Source organism: Miscanthus floridulus, chromosome 2, assembly GCF_019320115.1.
Source record: "Miscanthus floridulus cultivar M001 chromosome 2, ASM1932011v1, whole genome shotgun sequence".
In the NCBI taxonomy this organism is placed as follows: domain Eukaryota; kingdom Viridiplantae; phylum Streptophyta; class Magnoliopsida; order Poales; family Poaceae; genus Miscanthus; species Miscanthus floridulus.
In genome coordinates this window covers 136,139,456-136,156,173 of record NC_089581.1, presented here as the reverse complement: position 1 = coordinate 136,156,173, position 16,718 = coordinate 136,139,456, and the positions used below count along the sequence as shown (strand labels likewise).

At 41.4% G+C, this 16,718-nt stretch overlaps 3 protein-coding genes across 4 annotated transcripts; 2 read left to right on the top strand and 1 right to left on the bottom strand.

Annotated features, from left to right (window-relative positions):
• The first annotated feature begins 4,924 nt into the window (after positions 1–4,924).
• LOC136539784 (protein IRON-RELATED TRANSCRIPTION FACTOR 3-like) lies at positions 4,925–7,883 on the top strand. Of its 2 annotated transcripts, none has more exons than XM_066531763.1 (5): positions 4,925–5,364; positions 5,493–5,622; positions 6,090–6,211; positions 6,877–7,004; positions 7,231–7,883. In XM_066531763.1, exons 2-5 carry the CDS (start codon positions 5,552–5,554, stop codon positions 7,729–7,731), a joined length of 822 nt encoding a protein of 273 aa, XP_066387860.1. In that variant the 5' UTR covers positions 4,925–5,364; positions 5,493–5,551; the 3' UTR covers positions 7,732–7,883. The 2 variants fall into 2 exon arrangements, with proteins under 2 accessions (XP_066387860.1, XP_066387859.1); XM_066531762.1 differs by having other exon boundaries at positions 4,925–5,366; positions 5,485–5,622.
• Positions 7,884–8,001: 118 nt separating this feature from the next.
• On the bottom strand, positions 8,002–11,105 carry LOC136539783 (protein GAMETE CELL DEFECTIVE 1, mitochondrial-like). Its single transcript, XM_066531761.1, has 3 exons — positions 10,414–11,105; positions 8,547–8,736; positions 8,002–8,470 (listed from the first exon to the last, which is right to left on the bottom strand). Exons 1-3 carry the CDS (start codon positions 10,962–10,964, stop codon positions 8,261–8,263), a joined length of 951 nt encoding a protein of 316 aa, XP_066387858.1. The 5' UTR covers positions 10,965–11,105; the 3' UTR covers positions 8,002–8,260.
• A 3,112-nt stretch (positions 11,106–14,217) lies between these two features.
• On the top strand, positions 14,218–16,265 carry LOC136537120 (uncharacterized). The gene is made up of 2 exons (XM_066529194.1): positions 14,218–16,172; positions 16,241–16,265. The coding sequence occupies exons 1-2, from the start codon at positions 14,218–14,220 to the stop codon at positions 16,263–16,265; spliced, it is 1,980 nt and encodes a 659-aa protein (XP_066385291.1).
• Positions 16,266–16,718: the final 453 nt, after the last annotated feature.

The following is a 16,718-nucleotide window of genomic DNA, read 5'->3' as shown; positions in this document are numbered from 1 at the left end:
GGTAGACTAGTCACATATTTGCGAGTAGATGATACCCCATATGATTTATGGGACAGAATTAGCGAAGCGTAGCAGTATGTTCCACCACCACCTTACACAGCGACTAAGCTTGAGCAATTAAGGTCGATGAACATACCTTTCAGGGGTGTTATGAACTATAGGGATGTCAGCATGACAGATATGGCAGTTTGTGACACCGGTCTCCAGATGTGTAGGAAATCATTGTATGACCATGAGAAAGAAACCCATAGGAAAGGGATGATATTCAATACAATATTAGAGATGAAGCTCTTTCTTCAGGACTATGTTGTGTATCACCATAGGCCGTACAACGTCACTCATTCGGACCAGGAGTTGAGGTACAACGTGATAAGAAAAAACGGTTGTATGTGGAGGTTAAATTCACGAAAGAGAGAGTGATGGCAAGTGGAGGATAAGTAAAGTTGTCGAACCCCACACTTGCCTAACAAATAGGGGGGGAGGAAAATCATCAGCAGCTCACTACTTGTTACCTTGCCCGTTATATATTGGGGCTCATTGATGACAATAACGACATTTCGATGTCTTCTTTACAACAATCCATATCTGGATTCGTTAAGTACAATGTGAAGTACGGAAAGGCTTGGCGTGCTAAGCAAATTGCTCTAGCCATTCGATGGTGTAGTTGGGAGGAAGCGTACAATAGGGTGCTCCGTATCTTATGTGTAATGCATTACTACAACCCTGGCTTAAAATGATTTTTGGACATTGGAGGGATGTATTTTTGGGACCTGTTGAGGCATGTCCTCTATCATGTGTTCTGGTCGTTCGCACAAACGAAACATGCATTCTAGCTTTGTTGAGCAGTCGTACTTGTTGATGGCACTTTCCTGACAGAAAAGTATAGGGGCACCTTGATGATGGCTGTTGTTGTTGAGGTAAACATAAACTTGTTCGTTTCAAAAATGTTTCTTTAGTGTATATGCGTTTGGGAAATGTACTAACTTTAACGTCTATTTATGCAGAAGGTAAAGCGGAGCTACAGGAAGCTAGCTTAGAAGTTGAGCTGCATGGACACTCTTTGGGTGGAACCCGATTACCGGGCGCGGTCGGGTGCCACGTCTTCTGGCTCTTTGAGGACACCAGTCGACTCTTCTCAGGCGGTGATAGGTGTCACTTCCGTTGTGTGTACACCACCACATTATAACGCTAGGAAGGACCCTGCAAACAAGGACAACGACCCCGTGGGCTTCCACATACAGCACCACTGGTGGGACCCTTGGCAGCAGGACAAGATCGACATGTCTTAGCTAGGTGGTGCCCCACTTGGTACCTAAGGAGCCTCACAGATAGTAACAAAGGTAGTTTCTTTAAATATGTTGGCTCCATAAACTAATGATCTTAAAGATTATAAGTAATCATGCATATCATATACTTGTAGGGTACGAGCCGTAAGCACCGGCAACGCGACCATACCGACATTAGCTACACTCCTAATATGTTGCCTACAAATCCAAAGAAATAGAGGCGTCCGAGGGATCCTTATACTCCTGGGACTTGGTTATGTCGAACTTATGTCGAACAAATATTGTCGTCCGAAACTTGCAGACTCATGAACCAATGAAAATGTTATGTGGCAACTTGTCAACTTGCGCACAGACTCCATTTATTTGCTTCATATTTGTTTTAATGTGTCACGACAGCACTTGTAGTTGTTTACAGCATCGACAGCAGCTCCATTTATTGCAATTGAGGTCAGTCGGCTTCTGTCTATATCTAGATCCTGCCACGCCGTGGGCCTTGGCGTGCCAGTGCCACGCCATGGGCTATGGCACAGTAGAACCTGGGCTTAGGGTTGCGTGCCAAATGTGACTGATGAAAAAGAACGCTGGAGTAAAGTGATAACATTATTGTTATTTTACATTGAACTGATGCTAATAACATAAATTACACGCTACTATTTTAAAATACATGGGAAACATACAAGATATATATGCCAGTCAACCGTATTCGAAATAATTTTACTCGATTTTGTTCGTTTTAGAAATTCTCAACGCATTCGCTATTATTAAAAAAACTTAGATGCATCGGAGAGCGACAAACGGATGGGTCGAAGGGCGACAAACGGATGGGAGCACTTAAGATCGACCTTGGGTAATCCGAGTACATGATACATGGGTACAATACATCAATAGTTCAAATAGAAAATAAGACAACACAATGAAAGTTCTAGTACATAGCTACATTGATCATTAATAAAGCATGGAACTAACAGACAACGCAATAAAAAATCCTTAGTCAAAAACATACTGAGTAAGTAACTCGTCGTCCGAGTACCAATCCTCTACCACAACCCTGTTGTTGTAGTTAGGGTCACCTGCATTGCCCTGATCTGCTCGCTTTTAGTAAGCGGCCTCTGCTTCATCTGCAGCCTGAGACAAGAACACATTCTCTTCCTCCTCGTTCATGTGGCTAGGCTCACCCGCATTGCTCTGATCTGCCTGTCGCCTGTAGTAAGCGGCCTCCGCTTCATTTGCGGCCTCTGTGACTTGAGAGGAACGCTTCCTCATCCTCCTCCACCTTCAAACCCATATCTGCTAGAGCAATGAGCTCGTTCAGTCTGTCAGTGTCATCCTCATCCTTCTCCACCTGTAAGCCCACCTCTGCTAGAGCGATGAGATCGCTCAACATGGCAATGTTGTCCTCATCCTCGTCCCCCTCATTGTCCAACACAATCAGACATAGAACGCTGCGACTGGCTCAGGTTCTATGCTCATGTAACTTGTTTTCCACATAACTTGCATGGGCCACCTCTGCGGCATGGTCCCCGCTGCATGCAATCTCTTCATGTATAAAATGCAACAAGTTACCAACACGATTATAGTATATTTTAAAGCAGACAACGAAAGTAAGAAGGCTTCCAATGACTCACTTGCACACAATGCAGCAACATGGTCGTTCAAGACCTGCGTCTGTACTGTTTCCTCCTCCATTGCAGCCTTCCTTGCCCTATCCTCTTCTAATGCTCTCCGTCTCTCCGACCCCCATTTATCAAGCCTAACATCGATCGGGTTACGAATACAGCTCTTTCTAGCAAACTCACGCATGTTCTTCTTTCGTAGTTTAACAAAGTGGTCGATATAGTCACGTCCATATCCTCTCTTCCGTACAATTATTTACATCCCCTTCAAGTCATCCAAGAACTTATCTTGGCCATCATAAGATTCCCACTTGTATTTTCTAGTGCTCTGTTCAAACAAAAAATTATATCATAATTCTTTAAAAAAATTAGAAAATACAATTTCAGGTTTTCAACACTAATAACCAACCTCATCATAGTCAACCATATGGCCGCAATAATGGCCTATTCCAAGCTTCGAAGAGACTAGGCCATAGTTAGATTTAACACTATATTCACACATGACAGGAGGTGCTTTGTAAATTACCCTTTCTTTCTTTTTTTCCTTAACCTTTGGTGGTTGTTCCGGCCATTAGTTTTTAGGACCACACAACCACTCCTTGAAACGACACTTTACCATTGAAAACACCTAAATAAAGGTGACATTAGTACATGAACACATATAGCTCAACATTTCAACACATGCACTTTGCACTTACTTCATGCTTATTTGGACACACAAACTCCAACGTATTCTCAGGGTTTATCACAGCCCGATCTCTATAATCGCACAGAGGGGGTTCCTCGAGTCGTCTAACTATGGCTAAGTGCTTCTCCTTAGCCGTCATTGAAGGGGGGTTAGGGAGAGGTGAAACCCACCGCTCAAAGTGCTCTCGTAGATGTCGCCCTCTCCACCAATCGTCGAAAAAGAGGTATCTGGGGTTAAACTTGTCTGCACCGTCAATCCACTGAAAGAAAAAGCACCTCTCATAGACCTACACAATAAAATTCCAACAAAATATTAGTAACCTAGTAATACAAATGAAAAAAACATAAGAAACACAATTACTTACGTTAAAACGACTACATGTGTAGAAGCAACGAGCCGCTGTGTTCGGATGTCTCGATTGAAACATGTCGGTTGGACGACCACAGTCACAGTTAGGGACAGGGAGGTCAGAAGGGACAGGAGCATCTTTGCTAGACTCGTGGGGTACAATTCTCTAGGACGACTCCATTTTCGCCACAACTGCTCCCGAAATATGTCTTCCATATAATAAAATGGTTCAAATTAAACATCAATCAAAACAACATAAATTAATGTAAAATATAATCATTTACATTATAACTCAAATAATATAACCAACACTTATAGCAACAAAAATATACATGGTAAACATACTTCTAACTAAATAATTAACCTTAACATTGACAAAATCAAACTAATATCTTCCTCCAAACCATAGCCCATAGTTCCCAAACATAATTTTTCTCCTAACCTTAACTCCCATTCTTAATATTTCAATTTACCATTCAAACGAAAATAAAAAGTGCATCATTACCTTGAACGAGACCAAGGAGGGAGGGAGGCGGCCAGGGAATGGAAGGGAAGGGAGGGAGGGAGGCGACAACGGAGGGCCGGGCGCCAACAGCACTTGGAAGTGGCGGGAGGACGCAGTGCGGAAGTCGTCCACCGCGTTGTGGCATACAGAGGGAGGGCGGCTCGCGGACGATATTTACCTGGGACTGCCGCGCTAAGATCGGCGGCGCGGCAGACCCTGTCACATCACCGGTCAGCGCCATGGTCGTCGTTACGCCATCCCTCTCTCCACACCATCATGCATGACGCGGCACAGACGTTTCTCCACGCCAGAAAAATAGACACGAGCAAAAGTGTTAGTTTTGAAAAAAAAAACAGATTTAAAATTAATTTAAAAAAGTGTTAAAAATAAAAAATTCTCCTCGGCGGCACCGGCACGAGCCGCGGGCGGCGCGACCCAGGCGCCAGCGGTCCTGTGGCTGTGGGTGGCAGCGCAACAGGAGGCGCGTGGCCGCCACACCCGCTGCAGCGCAACAGGAGCGCGTGCGCCGAGCCGTTGAGGGGCACGCGGCGGCACGCGCCAGGCGAGAGCGTCGGAGGGTGCCGCCCACGCGCCCACGCGTGCCCCTCCCCCCAACCCCTCCGCCTCCCGCACGCCCCCACCGCGCGGGGTCAGCCGAGCCCACCGCCGCCCAACGGAACGGCACGAGCCGTTACGTGGCCGCGCCGCGCCGGGACCCACCGCCCTCCTCTTTTTCTGTTTCTTTTTCTCCTCCTCCCGCCGGCCGTCATCTCCGAGCAGCGAACCACGACCAGGACTCCAGGAGCGTGCGCCTTCCTAACCCTAGCTCGGCGCCCTACCTCAGTGAGCCGAGACCCAAACCCGACAATCTCATCGTCGCGCTTGCACCGTTCCGCAGTGCAACGTCTGCGTCTTCGAATCCAGGTACCTATCGTTTGCCTGCTGACTGCTGTTGGTGGCTGGAGGGCTGCTGTTGCCACGCCTCAGGGGAGATGGACGGGCTACTAATTGATTGATGTATTGGTCCGGCCATGGCTTGTATGTCTCTGCAGGAGGGTGGAGAGGAGGAAAAGGAGGACGAGGAGGTTTGTGACAGTATTTGCCCAGCCCAATGGTTCCATCCGAGATGGGGAGCGTCGCCACCGCCGTCAGCACGCCTGCCGCCGACAAGCTGCTCCATGGGTAAGAGTGTTAGTAATTCGGGGCTAAAGATTAGCCCTCCCCTCGGACTGGAATGGAACGTTCAGATTTCATTCCATTGGGGTTGGGGGCCGTGATTCCATTGGGTGCTACGGTATGTTGCAGAGTTTTGTCTCTGTGTGTTCTGTCTTGTGTCCTCCGGTAGACTCTCGAGTTAATGGCACTATGCAGCAGTATTGGTATCCAAGAAGTTAGTTCTTGTAACAAAGTAATGGGATTACTGTAGGATTAAGCACAGCTTGGATCAAGTGCTCTGCAATTCTGCATTATCTGTACAACTCCTATCAGTTAGGCAGCTGTAAAATTGCGTTGTTGTTTCCTGCCAATTTGATTTTTGTCTTTCCTCGTGGGAATGAAATGGGCATGAAAGCGGCTGCTTGTGTCAAGACTTGTTGCTGAACATGCTTTTCTGTTTACCTCGTCTCGTCTGTTTACCTCGTCTCGCGTAGGCCTATCTCTGGCAAGAAGAAGTGCAAGAAACCAGCCCCGAGGAAGATTCATAAGGCTGAGAGGGAGAAGCTTAAACGAGACCACCTAAATGATCTCTTCGTCGAGCTGGGTAATATGCTAGGTCAGTATCTATATTGCGAAGCGCATTATTTCAGGTGCCAAATCTGTGAATGGCCCATATATACGCTACTCTTCTTAGTCTGTGTTGCAACCTGAAGTACCATTGCTTCAGAGTTCATGTTTGCTGTTTGATGTTTCTGAACTTGCATGATGGTGTGATGTATGAAATGTCAGTTGTCTCAGACCACTTTCCGAATTGTAGCTGTTTTGCATGTAGCGATTGAGGCCAGGAGCAGGGGTTTGTCAGTCTCACCATTATCAAAATTTCGTTTGGTATAACAGAGCTCACATGGTTCCACAATGTGTCATGTAATTGCATGGCTCGTAAAAGTATTTAGGTTATAAACACATCAATCAACTTTCGTCTCTGAAGTCCCACTTCCTGGATTAGCTTATAAAGTAGTCTAGTCTTCTCAAGAAGAGCATGGGCATGGACCACTGAGAGTGTACGAATATGGCTAACATCTTATTACTTATTAGACTTGAATTTTCTTGTTCTTTTAATTGAAACTTGGATTCATGTTTAACCTTGAACCCTGACCATGTACTTCGCGTGTTTCAAACACAACCCGAAACCTGCTCTTTCCTTTGCTACTCATAACGTTTTATACTGCTCAATTTTACTATGGGGCATTTTTCCTGATCACATTTAGCATACCTTTGCAGAAGCAGATAGACAGAACAATGGGAAGGCATGCATACTGACTGACACTACTCGGATACTAAGAGAGCTGCTTGTTCAAGTAGACTCTCTTCGAAAGGAACATAGCAACCTACAGAACGAGTCTCATTATGTAAGCCTTCTTCTTTTAATATGTAAACTAAGAATTGATTTATCGGCAGTTGTGCTGTTGCCCTTTATCTAGCAAACTTTGTTATCTGATTTTATCCATTATAAATGCTCTATACAAATGCCTAAGCCAACTCATCATTTTATTGGCTTGTCACACTACCTTTGTTGCATCTTCCAGCGTGATTCAAAAGTTATTTATCACCTATATTTCCTTTTTCCGGAAACAGGTCACAATGGAGAGGAATGAGATGCAAGATGAAAACGGCATGCTACGCAAAGAAATTTCAGAGCTTCAAAACGAGTTGACAATGCGGGTTTCAGGAAGTCCAGCAGGTTGGGGCCATGGTACTGCCAGATCAGACCCCCCTCTTCCTCACTCAACCGCAGTGTTCTCATCAGAGCAGGCAATGCAACCACCCACCATTGCAAGCGTTGTATTCCCCTTGCAGCAGCCACTGGCACCAGCACCATCAGCAATGACCGAACCACCTTATGCTGCACCACCACTGGAACTGAAGCTCTTCCCAGAAGTGGCATCTACTGAAGGCCGTGAGCCATGTGAAGACCAGGAAGCTCCCAGCCATGTGGCACGACCACAGGCAAGGTACCCAACGCAATCGGCCTCATGGCCTGTAAGCCTGTTCTCTGGCCTTCCAAGAATGGAAGATGAGCAATGCAGTAGCAGCACAACCGGCAGCAGCAAGGAGGCTAGCACAGATAGAGAATGAGTGGATCAGCTCCGATTATCAAAGAGTTTCTGTTTTGAGCCTAGTGGATGTACTGATAGGACAAGCTGTGTGCATGTAAATATGAACCTCCTTTTTGGATCTCAGAATGATAGATTATACTCTAATGGAAATAGTACCCTCCCATTGCAATCTTTGTTGATAGATCTCTGTAAATGCAGATCGATCTTGTCAGCACTTTACACGCTGAAGTTAAGAGCCTGGGATGATCAATGTTTCGATACAGTTTAGCAAAACTTGGCCAGTGGCCATCAAACCAGAATGTTGTATTAACATATGATAATTGTCAGCCACAGAATAGTAGTAACTAGTAAGCTTAAATGCTTCCATTCTGGTTAATCAGACAGCATCACATTCATTACAAAATCATACGACCCAGAAGGGAAGAGAAAATTCATCATGTTCTTCGCAAGGAGTTATCCACCATACATTTGAAGCCAAACGGTGGAAAAACAGGCCTGTTTGAACTATACCGGTGAAACCAACAAAAGATATGGTTTGTTGAATATCATTATGGCCGATTTCCTCTGAAGGAGGAACTAGAGGCGATTGCAGGAGTTTCTTCCCTGTACGGCTGGGTTGCAGGATCACTCACACTTGGTAATTTTTGCACACTCCCCTTTCCTTTTCTTGCGTTGGGACCAATTTCTTCAATCATGTACTTCCATCCATCGATAGGACGTCTCCGACTAAAAATGTGGGTTTTGATGAAGCTAGCAATCTGCAATAGCATTTTTCACATCAATTTGTAAAAAGTTTCAACAAGAATATTGGGTGCAGGAAGTATAATTGTGGACCTGCTGTTTACTAAAAGCAATCCGCCTTTCAAATTCCTGGAGAAGAATGTCATCTTCTCGCTGCGAGATATCCCATATGTTCCCATCCTGTCCTCTTGAGGTAGTTTCCCAACCATCAGGCTTGGTTTTGATCTCAGTAGTGCTTGGGATCTTGGAATCACCAAAATCAGTGTTGCCAGAATCAAAGATACTGCATCCAAAAGGACCATAAGCAAATAACAGAATCAACAAAACACAGAATATAACCAAAAAAATTAGGTGTGTGCAACACAATGCAAACCAATCGTACATCACAAATTTGCTACCAGAAGAAGACAACTAAAAAGGGCGTACCCAGTGCAGAGAGCTCTCGCTCTGTGCGGGGTCTGGGGAAGGGTGTCAGTGGCAAGCCTTATCCTCGCCTGTGCAATGCGAGGAGACCGCAACTCGAACCCGGGACCTTCCGGTCACAGGCGGTAAGACTCTAACAGTTACAAATTTTCAACCCTATGTTATACAGCATCACAATCTGCTAGCAAAAAAATGTAGTGTTCCACTGAGTCCACCAACAATCAACAGGAATCGTGACAGAACAATATAACAAGTGAGATGCCAATCGATCTTCTTCCCTAGATATGTACCTGACACATTTATCACAGTTACTATAACTGATGCATTTGGCACATTTCCATAAGTTGTTTAAAGTTGGAACTTGGAATCTCCTTGCAAAATATAGGAGAACCATAGGCAAATACCAGGCCCTTCCCTGGGCACGCTCAACCAATGTGGTCATACATGGCCCCCAAGTTTTGTCTATATGCTACTACTAATTAGTATGCTTAGTAGCAAATTGTACAATGGTCCACTCACGATTTCATTCTTGAAACTCCCTGGAAGAATGTCACCTGAGCATAAAACTCTTTCTTTCATCTTTCTTACTCTCTTTACAGTTTCCCCTTGATGCAATGATGCACACAATTGTCTCTTGTTTTCTCATTATTGTCTTCCCCTGATAAATGTGCGAGTGGCCCCCAACAAAAATCCTGCTTGGGACCATGAATACCCATCCCCACTATAGTCCCATTTTTAATTTATTTCTTGAGTGCTCTGGCATGTATCTTTTCTCCAAATTCCAAAATCTTCATTTTCTTCACCTACGCCCATCATCATCCTATCGATTGGTGAGATTGAGTTTTACATGTTTACTGCTAGATTAAGTTGGGAACCAACAAACCAGCAATCTGCATATGTATGTCCAGCAAGGCGGCAACTACGGTGTGTTCTTTGAGAATAGCTTGCTGGCAAAGATTGATTATAAGACGATTCATACACAATTCTCTTGTGTGTTTAGAAAAAAAATGATGATGATTCCATTTCAAGAATGTTAGAATAACGACACTTTTCAAGAAATCTGAGATCCTTAAGTCAGGAGCTGGTAATTAAGAGTTTGCATAATTATGTTCAAACAACATGTACAATCCCTATTCTATTTGAAAAGGTTTATGTAATACATTTAAAAAAATTATTATTATTTTATTTCGACTATATGTTAAAGGCCTAATTTAGATTTTAGTATAGAGCCCATGGATTACTATATTTTCAAAGTTTTGCCAAGGACATGAGAAGATCCTTGGACAGCAAGTTCTGAGTATAATTCAATGTAATCATATTATATACAAATAAAAAGTGTAACTGATCTTGCAAATTCAATAGAATTTTCAACGTTGAGGAGCTGGGGTAATCCAAAGGCAGACCTTTCCACCAATAATCACAATCCTCACAAGCAAATCAATTTTCAGCAAGGAATGCCATAGCATGAAGCAACAACAGGTAAGGATCGCAATTTCGTTCAGATATAAAGATGAAAGTTACTAGAGTAGCAACGCACTCTGAGCACGAGTCGAGCAGCCGGTCGATATCGTCGGCGCCGCCTCCCCCACCGCCGAGTCGCGCCTCCTCCATCTTCTCGATCTCCTTCACCCAAAGCGCGGCGTGCACCCGCTGCTTCCTGGTCCTGTAATCGTCGGCTTGCGCCTTCTTCCTCGCCGCGGCGCCGCCCTCCCCGCCTTCCGCCGCGCGAGACGCGCGCTGCGGCTCGCCCCGCCTCGACGCGGCGCGGCGCTCGGCCCAGCGCTCGTCCATGTCCGCCACGAAGGCCTTCGTGTCTGGGTCCACCTCGGCGGCGATGGCCGGGACGGAGGACGCCGAGGCCGAGGCGGGAGACTCCCACGTCGCGGCGGGCGCTGGGGAGGAGGCGGGGGAGTCGCCCGGGAGCCATGCGGTCTCCCACGCGTCGTTCCACTCGTCGTCGCCGGTGGCCGCGGGACGGGGCAGCGGTGGAGTGCTACGGTGGGAGGAGAGACGGCGGAGGCCGGAGGTGGACAAAGAGGCGGCGGCATTGGGGATGGGGTGGCGAAGGGCGCGCCGCAGGGAGTGCATGGTGTATGTTCGGCGGAATGCCGCGCAGAGCGTTGGAACTAGCGAACGTCGAAAGTAGGATGTGCAAGTCCGCGATGGGTTTTGCTGTGCTTCGGTTCGGACGCTATTCGGAGAAGGCCGAATGGCTAAGGGCACTTTCGTCAATATCTCTCTCTCTCTCTCTCTATATATATATATATATATATATATATATATATATATATATATATATATATGTGTGTGAGGCTTCGGTGTGATGCTTCTTCGGTGAGTTTCTTCGATGATGGTCTGGTGTGGTGGTGTTGAATGAATACGCCCGGCATCTCGCTTTATAGATTAGCAAGTACCTTCTCGAGCGTCCTTCGCGCTTATCTTCTGGAGTTCCTTCGAGGCGAAGTCTTCAATTATTTGATTGAGGAGCCTTTGTGCTTAAGGAAGCGGCTGGCGTCTTCAATTATTATCCTTTACTGTTGCCTGGACAGCTGGACGGAGAATAATTGTCATGGCTACAGTAGAGTGACTGTATATTCCTTTTGCGCTGTCCTCCATCGCACACAGATAGTATCCTTCTCGATATTCTTTGGTATGGTCTTCCACGCCCGAATGATTGATGTTGCAAACATCAAATCAAGGATAGGCATGTAGTATTATCTCCATGGCATGTAATTTATTCTTATCATATTATTCTTATCTTCCCCCGGGCAAATTGTTGATAACACCTTATCAACATAAGGAGTATATTTCTTATATGCACACACGCACTCTCATCCACCACCCACTCCACCAACTCTCTACCCACACACATACACCATGAACATATGATCTCAGAAGCACTCTGAGAATCAATCCACCATTAGTAGTAATCACCCACTACCGTTGTATCACTCCACCTTTGTAAATTAGAGAATAAAGGAGGTTCCCGTGATCATCCTGCGCTTGCAAGGTAATCCCTAAGGTTTATGCTAACTACTTAGGGTTTTCCGAAAGGGAAAGCCGTATGTAAGCTTGTTATATGGAAATGAATTAAGCTTTTCTGTTTGAATCATTGCCTACCTTCAAGCTCGTTTATATGGGGCGATGTCTCTATGCTAGAGACCCTAGAGAAGAAAACTCTGCGTGTGTTGTTCTCGTATTAGCCCTTATAGCGGTATTTGTAGAGAACCCTGTGTGCGCAGAGAAGTGTTCCCCTTGGGTGGAACTGCCTGGGAAGACGATAGAGCCTAAGTCCTGTGTGTTCGTGGCTGGGGATAGCGAGGGAGTAGACCGGGTTAGTCTAGTTCTGAAGCAAGTTAGTGATGCATACGGTGAGTACCGAGTAGGACTGTCACAAGCATAGTACGCACGACCGGCTGAACTGTTGGTCTCGCCAGCCTGCAAAAGATCCTTAGAAATAATCTGCATAAGCATATTCACTAAGCACTAGCTTAACTAATCGCGAAAGCGACATATCAATATTTATATTCGCTAATCACTCGCTCACCCATCCAGTGTCAATAAAATATTCGCGCTCGAAAGCGACGTCTCGCCATACTTGCAGAGGCCTCGTGCCTTGAATAGTAAAGTGGTTGAGCCGTCCTCGTGCACTGTTCATAATCCGAATTTAAATAGTAACCGCAAATTTGAATAGTGAATTTGAATTTGAATAGTGCTATGAATAGTAACTCGAGATCTCAGAATTCAAATTTCGAATCCGTCCGAGTTCTCGTCAGAAGGTACCCCGATCGCTTTGGTATCAGAGCTTGGTTATTATATTTTAAATTTAAGGGATTTACTATAATCTGTTGAAGATTGAAGAGTTACATTATTTAAATTTGGAAGTGAATACCGGAAAGACAGTCATTACTAAAGAGAATATAAATATAAGGTGCAGACTAAATAGCTCTGAAGAACATACTTGGCATACCTCTCACGGACAGATAAATTTAATAGTTGACTTAATATATAACTTTTACATATCTTGGGGAAAGAGACAAGACGAGCTAGAACTAAAATTTGATAGACTGCAAAAAGAACATAAGCACCTTGAAGAGCAATATTCAGCTACTAATAATAAATTAGAGTTAGCTTTACAAATTTTAGAAGAAAGTAAAGTTTCTCTAGGCAAAATTAGCCAGAATAGTGATTATATTAAAAAAGATATAACTTTCCTATATAAGAAGACTGATAATAATATTGTTGAGCATAACAAAGAAATTGTATTATCATCAGCAGTAATAGTTGAGTCCACTAGATCTTTAAATTCAGAAAAATGGAAATATCTGAAAGCCTCTCTAGAAGAGACAAGTCACTCCAGCTAGTAAATAAAGATATAAGACCTCTAAGTTTTAAAGATAAACTAAAAGGAGGATGTGAGGATATTGAAACCTTAGAAGAAGTGATAGACTTAGAAAGAGATCTTGAAAGATATCAGAAAGATGCTTTGAAAAAAATAAGGCATCAACAAATATATCAAATGGGATGGTTTGAAAATAAAAATGGATTATATAGAATATCCAGAGAAGTAGAATTAAGTGTATTAACAGAACCAGTTCTTCTAAGAATTGTTAGTAAACAATTTGAGAATGCTTTAAAATATTCAGAATATAAATATATACATCAGGGAATGTATATAATTGGAATTAAAGGAATGACAAGGAAAAAATTAGGAACTAAGGTTCTAATAACTTTATTAGATAAAAGATGGGACTCAATAAATAAAGCAGCATTATGATTTTTAGAAGGTGATATGAATGAAAATATGTTGATAACATATATAGCTCCAGACTTAATAATGCCAGTGAAAGAATTTATAGATAAGATGACATTCGAATTTCAAATTAAAGGATATGAAGAATTTAAAGGAACGAATTTATTAGTAAGCATAGAATTTATAGGAAGGTTAATTTATAGAAGTGGAACCAGATATAAGGTAAATGTGAACAATGTTATAGAAAGTATGCAATCTAAAGGAATAAAATTTATGAGTCCTCTTAAAATAAGTTCTGAAGAAAGAGCAGGAGAAGAATGGAATATAAGCTCATTAATAGAATCAAAAATTTTAAAACAATCTAAAGATTACATAAGCTATGAAAATAATAGAGGGTTGACTAGTATTAGGTTTGTAGATTATAAAGAACAAAGTTTAGATGATTTAGAAGCATCCAATTCAGAGACAAAATTGGAAGAAAACAGAAGACATAGCATATGTGAATTTATGGAAAAATTAGATATAGATAATGAAATAAATCATTATAAGCAAAATCTAAACAAAATTCATGATGAATATAAAACCTCCATGATATGCAAATGGGCTGCTATAAGAGAAAGGGAACTCTACTTTAGACGAGAAATATGTAGACTTGAAAATATCAAGAAAGATAGAGAATTAAATGCTAAGAAATTCAGCATTCCAATAAAGAAAAATGACTTTGTGTCAAAACAAATAGATAACAGGATAAGGGAAGTCCAAAAAGAATTAGAACATAGCAAGGATAAGATAAATGACATAGAAGATAATGATATAAGCGAAGATGAGCAATGGGAAATTAATAATAAGCTCTTACTAGAAAGCTATGAAGAAGAGGATGAAGATACAATTGAGATATGCAGTAATAACTCAATAACTCTCATAAACCCCTTAGAAAATAAAGAGTTGCCTAAAAATAATGCCATAGAAGTAATGGAAATAGATCCAAGTACATCAAAAAAAAGACGAGGTCCTGAAATAAAGATAGAAGGAGAAAGTGAGAGACCAACTAGAAAACCAGGAACTTGGCCACCAGAAAAAGAAGAACCTGCATATAGATATATACCTGGACAATATAAGCATATGGGTTCAAAAATAAGAGAATTTGAAAAGAAGGTGCAATTCCAAAATTATAAAAGTGATGGTGCTATACTAAATTTAGCAGCACATGATCCTATAGATTGGTCAAATATAATTAGCATATGGAAAGGATTGATAGTCCAAAAGTATATACAAAATCAGCATAATATTGGAAATATAGTAGAAGATATGATTACATATTTAGAAATATTTTTAGGTGAATCAGTCAAAGTCTTATGGGAACAATGGGTAGAAGCTTTCCCTAATCATTATGCCCAATTAAAAATGGCTGGTAGTAATCCATATAATTTTGCAAATATTATATCAAGCATTGTAATAGGTGAAGATCCTGAATTAGGATTTACTATATTACAAAATGAAAGATTAAAAGAAATAGAAAAATTGTCACTGACAAGCTGGAAAGGAATAAAAGAATTTTCTCAACACTATTTGTATAATGCTACGACTGCCAAACAAGGCTATAACCAAGGTATAGTAGAAAAATATTTTAATAAATTAACAGAGCCTTTAGGTTCTATGATATTAGAAGAATATAAAAAGGAAACTATCGGTAAAGAATATAATATTTCTCAGGCTATAACATTTGTTTTTAAACAGTTAAGAAAAATTTGCACGAATATACAAGCCCAAAGATCAATGAAGCAATCAGACTATAATTTTTGCAATAAAATAGTCCAAATACCCTTGACATATGGAGAAGAGAGATCTAGAAATAAGAAATATCCTAAGAATTATAAGAAAGGAAATGTAAAGACAAAGAGACGTTATTTTCTTAGAAGGTCAGATAATAGAGCTCCATTCCTCCACAAAAGGAATGTAAGAAGATATAATCCTAGAAAAAATTATGATAGTTCATGTAGATGCTTTATCTGTAACTCGCCAGATCACTTAAGCAAAACATGTCCTAACAAAGACAAAAAAAGATATTCCAATAAGCAAGAAGAACAAGAAAAGGTTCAAATAATAGATAGTGTGAATGAAAATATTTTAGTCTGTGATGATGATATAATGGATGATGAATCGATATACTCAATTATAGAGACAGATGAAATAGAATATAATGAAGAAAAAGAATCAAGTGATGAAGAGCTAGATTTAATAAATGAGTTAGCAGGATTAAAGATAGAAATGATGGATCAAATAAATTGCGAGCACAAGTGGGATCATAAAAAAGGTGATTCTAATATAAAATGTGTATTTTGCATATATTATCAAGATCCAGCAAAAATAGCAACATGTAGGCTATGTTTAAGACAAGCTTGTATGTCATGTCTAAAACAGCAAAGTGATATGAAAAATGATTCAAAAGCTAAAATACTATATGAGGAAAATAAAGTGCAATTAGAAAAAGAAGTAATTCTAGAGGAAAAAAGAAACAAATATTTAAACAATATTCTACAAGAGTTTCTCATACCTGGATTAAGTTTTAAGACAGAACAAACTTTGTCATACTTTACTTGTGATATTATAGATCTAATTTGGAAGAAATATGCTGAAAGCCATTACAAAACCTTTCATAATATACAAAAATACTTTATAAAATTATACCAAGGTAAAGAAAGATATCTAGGAATAATTGTGAATGCAAATACTTTTCCTTTACTTCATCTTGATGATAAATTAATTGTTAAGCCTCATCAAAGATTCTTAATATGGAAGGCTAATATAAATTTAAAATATTTCAGAAGTATACAAAGAAATATTGGAGATGATATATCTTTACAGGCTATTATTGATCATGGATTAGTTCATGATATATATGGTACACTTGAAGAGATACTCCAATCAGACCTTGGAATAGCTATCAAAGAAGCTTGTAAGAAATTAGCATGCATTCAAGGTAGATACAAAATTAAGTTCTGTTCTAATCCACCAAAGTTTACACAACCAATAAGACCAGCATGCCATGATATATATATTACAAAGGGATCATACAAATTTCCTACTAC

Excerpts from the sequence above, each read along its gene's own strand:
- LOC136539784 (XM_066531763.1), top strand. The coding sequence starts at position 5,552 with ATGGTTCCATCCGAGATGGGGAGCGTCGCCACCGCCGTCAGCACGCCT. Across the intron at positions 5,623-6,089 it reads GCCGACAAGCTGCTCCATGG|GCCTATCTCTGGCAAGAAGA; the intron begins GTAAGAGTGTTA and ends CGTCTCGCGTAG. Across the intron at positions 7,005-7,230 it reads TACAGAACGAGTCTCATTAT|GTCACAATGGAGAGGAATGA; the intron begins GTAAGCCTTCTT and ends TTCCGGAAACAG.
- LOC136537120 (XM_066529194.1), top strand. The coding sequence starts at position 14,218 with ATGATATGCAAATGGGCTGCTATAAGAGAAAGGGAACTCTACTTTAGA. Across the intron at positions 16,173-16,240 it reads TTAAACAATATTCTACAAGA|ATCTAATTTGGAAGAAATAT; the intron begins GTTTCTCATACC and ends GTGATATTATAG.
- LOC136539783 (XM_066531761.1), bottom strand. The coding sequence starts at position 10,964 with ATGCACTCCCTGCGGCGCGCCCTTCGCCACCCCATCCCCAATGCCGCC. Across the intron at positions 8,737-10,413 it reads CTGCTCGACTCGTGCTCAGA|TATCTTTGATTCTGGCAACA; the intron begins GTGCGTTGCTAC and ends TTTTGGATGCAG. Across the intron at positions 8,471-8,546 it reads TTGCTTTTAGTAAACAGCAG|ATTGCTAGCTTCATCAAAAC; the intron begins GTCCACAATTAT and ends ATGCTATTGCAG.